The 6,000-nt window shown below is 37.1% G+C and overlaps 1 protein-coding gene across 1 annotated transcript in view; it reads right to left on the reverse strand.

The window, feature by feature from the left end:
- The window catches only part of GPBP1L1 (GC-rich promoter binding protein 1 like 1), a 28,834-nt gene extending 23,039 nt beyond the window's left edge, over nt 1-5,795 (reverse strand). Inside the window, exons 1-4 of the mRNA XM_007450374.1 lie at nt 4,847-5,795; nt 4,139-4,253; nt 1,725-1,854; nt 1,043-1,329 (exon numbers count right to left, since the gene is read on the reverse strand). Coding sequence (XP_007450436.1) covers nt 1,043-1,329; nt 1,725-1,854; nt 4,139-4,198 — 477 coding nt within the window. The 5' untranslated portion in view covers nt 4,199-4,253; nt 4,847-5,795. The remainder of the gene's footprint in view (nt 1-1,042; nt 1,330-1,724; nt 1,855-4,138; nt 4,254-4,846) is intronic.
- Between the last annotated feature and the right edge of the window lie 205 nt (nt 5,796-6,000).

The raw sequence follows: 6,000 nt of genomic DNA on the forward strand, positions 1-6,000 counted from the left end.
GACTACTGAGTACTTAGGACATTCTGGACAAATATTTAATATATTGGTGTATTACAGACTTTTCCATGAATAAAGTTTTAAAGGACAGGCACCTGGGGATAGGAATTTACTTTGATAAATGACATTTAAATTAAGAGCCCCCAGGTCATTTGCTAGACTTGGGAGAAGAGGGGCTGATGCCTTATTTTACTCTTTAGTTGGTTTTGATAACATAAAATGGCTGTCATAAAAGTGACTGGCTTATCTAATGTGCTACTTAAAAATAACAAGTTGCACTACCTAATAGGATTGCCACTGGCCACGTGTGGTTGCTGGGCACTTGGAACGTGTGCTGTCTGTATTAAGATGTGCTACAATTATAAAATGCACAAAGGATTTTGAAGATGTAGTACAACAAATAATGTTAATTATCTCATTAATTTAAAGATAATGACTACAGGTTAGAACAATAATAATTTGGAAATATTTGGTTAAGTAAAATGTATTATTAAACTTTTTTAAGGTGCACAAAAACTCTACTTTTGGTTTAGAGGTCAAAAGGCATATAACTCAAAAAAAAAAAAAAAAAAAAAAGGCATATAATTCAACACACAATAACATCAAGTTTTACTGAATGTACAGGCAACAGCTAAAATACTCCTAACTGCATGTTTCTGAACTTACCACAATTGTTTTATATAAGAGGGCAAAATCAAGACAAAAAACCCCCTCTTATGGTAGTTGGAGAAAGCAATTTAACATTCAAGAATATAGTTTTACATAAACATATCTGAATACTGAACCTTATAAAGCTTGAAGAAAAATAAGAATCCCAAAGGCAAAAAGATGAAAAAATATGAAGATTTGCTAAAAGTTACACAGGAATTTTGGTCATCATCGTCATACTAACCAGCTCCTTCCTTGTCCTTCCTAAAAACACTAAAAGTCTAAACTTAGGGACTCCCTTTTTAGTACTTTCTGAAATGTTCTCATTACTAACACGGTTTTATATATAAGAATCATTTGTCAGGTTTTAGGTATACAATTAAATCTTCATACTTACAAAGTCGTCTTCTTCAAACTGCAACTTTTCTACCTTATCATCTTTCTTCTCTTCCCTAATCTCTGTAGGTGGCTTTTCCTGAAAGGCACAGCCTTTCCGGGAGTGGAAGCTGCCATTCCAGTGGCGATGGTTCCCTGTGCCACCCCCACTACGCTGGCTCATGCCATCATGACCTCGGGAAGAGCCATGCCAACCAGATAGGTTCCCTGTGATTCCAGCATATGCTCCCTTAGAGACACCAGAGTCCACGGAATCGTGCCGGAACAGGGAGGGCTGGTGCCAGGAATCTGAAATAGTAAGGAAAAGTAACACATTAGAGTGTTTGCTTCCTGAAAATTCAGAAACAACTGGGCCAGATGCTTCCTGATATAATTTAAGGTATTGCCAAAGCCCTTCGGGGAACCTTTTTAATAAAAGAGTAAGTCCACATACAAAAAAGGCACAAGATACAACTTTCTGTTTTAATGTAATTTCTATATGAGTTCTTCAACTGAATAAATGACTTAAGAGAACCTAAGAATGTTAGACTTAGAAAGTCAGTACAGTTGAGTAATGACTACTGGAGGATCTAATTGAGTATTATGTTTACAAAAGATCATTATTCCAAGATTATGGACATGCACCCTCAGCTTGGGCTTGCTGAGTAGCTTATATAGAGTCATGGAAGTTGGGTATATCTTACCTCCTGTCGTTCGTAGAGGTCCATTGTTAAAAAAGCCATCAGAGGAATTATGTCGACGACGGCTTACTCCAAATCTACCATCTCCTCGGGGTAGGTGCTCTCCGTGTTTTTCGAAGGTGGCTGTAGGTGACTAAGATGATAAAATACAGAGAAGCAAACAGGTAAGTACATATCACTCTCTTTCAGTATCTTAGGTTTTGCATCGGGTTTTTAGAAAACAGGTAATATTGATGGCAGAAACCCCTATTTTGAGCATATGGGACACAGTTAAGGGTACTGCAATCTTCTGAGTTAGAGAAGCCCTATGTTACATATTCAATCATTAACTGAATTAACAGGGAGAAAAAGCAGCTACTTCAATTATTTGCATGAAAGAGGGGAAAAAAACCCTGTCAATATCCAAAAGAATAAGCTCCAAAACTTTACACTTAAAAATGTTGTTAATCTTGAAAGGAAAAGCAAGATGCTTGCTCTAAATAGATTTATTATTTGTGTAAATTACTCTCGAACTGAAGACAAAGGAACAGTTAAATCCCACCTTGGCAGGCCATTAACAACCCCACAGGAGTTTTTATAGTTTTATAAAACACTTTTATAGTTTTTCCAAACATTAATACTCATAACAAGACTATAATTTGGCATCATCTCCATTTTGCTATTTCCATATGAGGAAAGAGGTCAGGGAGAATAAGTCTCTGAGGTTACACAACTAAAAAGGAGCACTTTGAGAAACACTATTATAGATGAATTCTGATGTCCCTTCCTATTCCAAATAGTTGCATTCTATAACAGTCTTTAGTCTCATATGATAGAAACCAAAGTCTAAAAAAACCATGAAAAGCATGGATACATTTGACAAGGGCTTACAGGAGAGCTATAGGTTGGGGCAGAGACATCTTCACATCTATTTCCTTATTATTAATATCCTCAACAACACGTGGTCTGTCAGTCTTTTTTATTTCAGCCATTCTAGTCGGTTACAAAGATTTTCTTCTTTCTTCTGAAAGTTTTATGGATTTCAGCCCTTTAATTTAGGTTATAATCCATTTCAAGTTAATTTTTTTTTTTTTTTTGAAGTACGTGGGCCTCTCACCGTTGTGGCCTCTCCCGTTGTGGAGCACAGGCTCCGGACGCGCAGGCTCAGCGGCCATAGCTCACGGGCCTAGCCGCTCCGCGGCATGTGGGATCTTCCCGGACCGGGACACGAACCCGTGTCCCCTGCATCGGCAGGTGGACTCTCAACCACTGCACCACCAGGGAAGCCCTCAAGTTAATTTTTATGTATGATATGATGTAAAGGTTGAGGCTCTCCCTCCCACCCCCACATAGATATCCAGTTCTAGAACCACTTGTTAAAAAGACTATCACTTCTGCATTGAATTACCTTGGCATTTTAGTCAAAAATCAACTGACTATATGTATAGGACTATTTTTGAATTGTCTATCCTATTCCATTGCTTTATCTGTCTATCCTTATGCTAATACCACACAAATTTGCTTATTGTAAAATGGAAATATTTAAATCATATTTCCTAATTCTTTTTACTGAGTTCACTGTGTTAAATCAATTGTTCATTGTGCTAAATCAATTATCCCTTGCAGGTATAAGATGTGCATAGTTTAAACGCTTTCCTAGGATCCCACACCAGAATCCCTTAGGCCCACCACGCCCAACGCTTGGATCAGATTATGTCAATTATGAGATTTGGGGAATTTCACAAGGGCAATTCAAAATGAAGATTAGAGCAAAGGGTTGTGGGTCTAGACAGACCAGGAACATCTTCCCAAAATTCACATCTAAAAATAGGGAAGGTATGCTCTTTTTTCTGAGACTACCTATCAACTTTCTCCCTCCTCTATTAGTTGGCAAAATGGGAAGAATTTTTAAGTTTACTAGCTTCCCAAAGGTTTCCTTTAGCAATAATATATTCCATTCGTCTTTATCCTTAATGCAACATACATTTTCCCTGAAATCATTAAGTAGATTATTGTCTCTAAAAAAGAATTTCTAAGATTTAATCTGAGAGCCATGTAGTAGTCAATCACTGTCTATCCTTTTTCCTCCTCATCTACTACTTTAGACAAATGTGCATTCATCCTGAAGATCCATTTCCCCCCAAACTGAAGTGTTCCTGCAGCTAATATAGGAAGTCTTAAGTGTGCCACACAATGAGAAAAGCTTAACATGAAATAAACAGAACACCTGGCAGTAGCAGGGTACACACTGACTTGCAGTGCCTAATTATTTATACCCTATTAAAAGAAAGATAGTTAAGTTTATTGAAAACGTATGTAAAATCCCCAGGCAAGGCTGAATACACAAAACAACAACTAGATTGTAAAAGAGAGGCCACAGACAAGATGGGGATGAAAGGAACTGGTATTTGGATAGTTACTAGAATGGAGAACAGTACCTTAGCTGACTGTGGTGTTGAGAAATTTAGCCAAGCAGGAACAAAGTCATGCTGCGCCATTTAGGTCCAGTGTCTCTTTTCAACAAGGTGAGGCATCCAACCTCATGGCCAGGATCTGAAAATGAGAAAACTGAAATCATTTATTCTTGCAAGAATCTGATACCAAGTAAAGAGTCTGTGATTACTTTAAGGTCCCCCTTTTACAGAAAGACTTGCTCTCTGAGTCTTTCTAGAGTACTCATCAGGGCCCATACATCAGAGAAGTTATAAACAAAAACAACAGTCTGTGAATATATAACCATGAAAAACACAAACAGAAAAGTGGGTCACAGACCTGGAAGTTATATGACAGAAGCTAATGAATTCTTGTGTTATAGCAGAAGAACCTTAAGAATAAACAACTACTTAAAACTATAGATACTTATGAAAAAAGATTAATCTGCTTCAGGTAACTTCAGGCAAAAGCAGTAGAAAAGATCTTCCTAGAGAAGGAGGATACAACCTCTCAAGAGTTTTTCTATTTAGTTCACATTAATTTCTTCAAAACATCAGTTAGAATCAGTTTTCCTGAGAGATCCATCTGTTGGTGTCTCCAAACCACCCCACTGATAGTCTCCAAAGTATAATATGTTAGAAAGCAGTAGATATTTTCCATGATACATATACATACACAGTCTTCTTCCAAGTTAGACATAGGAGAATACTCACCCCAGAGCGTAACCTCTGTGGTCCTGTTTCTTGAACTCCTTGAGTCTGCCGGCTGGATTTCCACGAGGTTCTCTTGTTAAAAGGGTACTTAAAATTAGGCTGGCCGGCAGCACACCTTATGATGAAGCACAAAGAAGCCAGGCTCTGTGTGGATCAATTTCTCAGTCCCCTCAATTGCTCATCTTAAACTATCTAGATCCTGACACGTTTCCAAAAGGGGAAAGGGGAAGGGGGAAGGGGGAGGGGAACATAAAAAGTATTTGTTACATTTAAAAAATAGGGGGAAGGGGAAAGACCTATATCAATGTTCACCTCATTCAACTTCCTTGAGTGATGGCCCTATGATGTTGCTTAAATAGATAATACATGGACATTTGCACATTGAATGCAAATACTGTTCACAAAAAGGTCATAGCTTAGAAAGACAAATGGACTTTTGTTTGGGCAAATAATGTCATTGAAGTGATAGATCAAAAATAAAACACTGAAGAGCTATAAAAGATCTTCTGAGTAATCAACTCTAGTAGCAAAACATCCACATTACAAAGCCCTTAATTTACAAATCTCATTATTCTTACACAGCTGCTAAAAATAGTGTATAGGTATGTATTTATAATTGACTTATCCTTCAAAATCTACGGACATAAGAAACCTGTTTAAAAGAAACAAAAAAATCAAACAGGAACTTGATATGCTTTTCCCTCCTAAGAATAGCAGCTCTCAAGGCAAATTTCTTAGTATAAAGCTCTCAAATGTTTCTTCTATTTCTTTGGTCTTCACTATTTATAAATTCACAGCAAAATTAAAACAAGTAGAAAGATAGGGCTTAAGGAACAGTCATGGAGAAAGTTCCAAAGTGAGGTTTTCTTCTCTTCAGTTTTCTGTATTTCACTCGTTCTGCCCCTTCTTGAAGACTAAACTGAGTTAATGGAAGGTAATAAGAATCTTCTGTTTCAGTAGAGAAGTCACTTTGCATTCATATCCATCGTTATTCAATCATTTTAAAGGCCACAGGAATCTGTCACTATAAATGAAAAAACAAAACAACATATATCACAAGAGGCAAAATTACTATATATAAATGCTAAAGTGAGACATGGTCAAATGATCGATCTCGGAGACAAAGGTCTAGGAGACAAAACTCTTAAGTCCAA

Source organism: Lipotes vexillifer, unplaced genomic scaffold (genome assembly GCF_000442215.2).
Source record: "Lipotes vexillifer unplaced genomic scaffold, Lipotes_vexillifer_v1.1 scaffold961, whole genome shotgun sequence".
NCBI classification, from domain to species: Eukaryota; Metazoa; Chordata; class Mammalia; order Artiodactyla; family Lipotidae; genus Lipotes; species Lipotes vexillifer.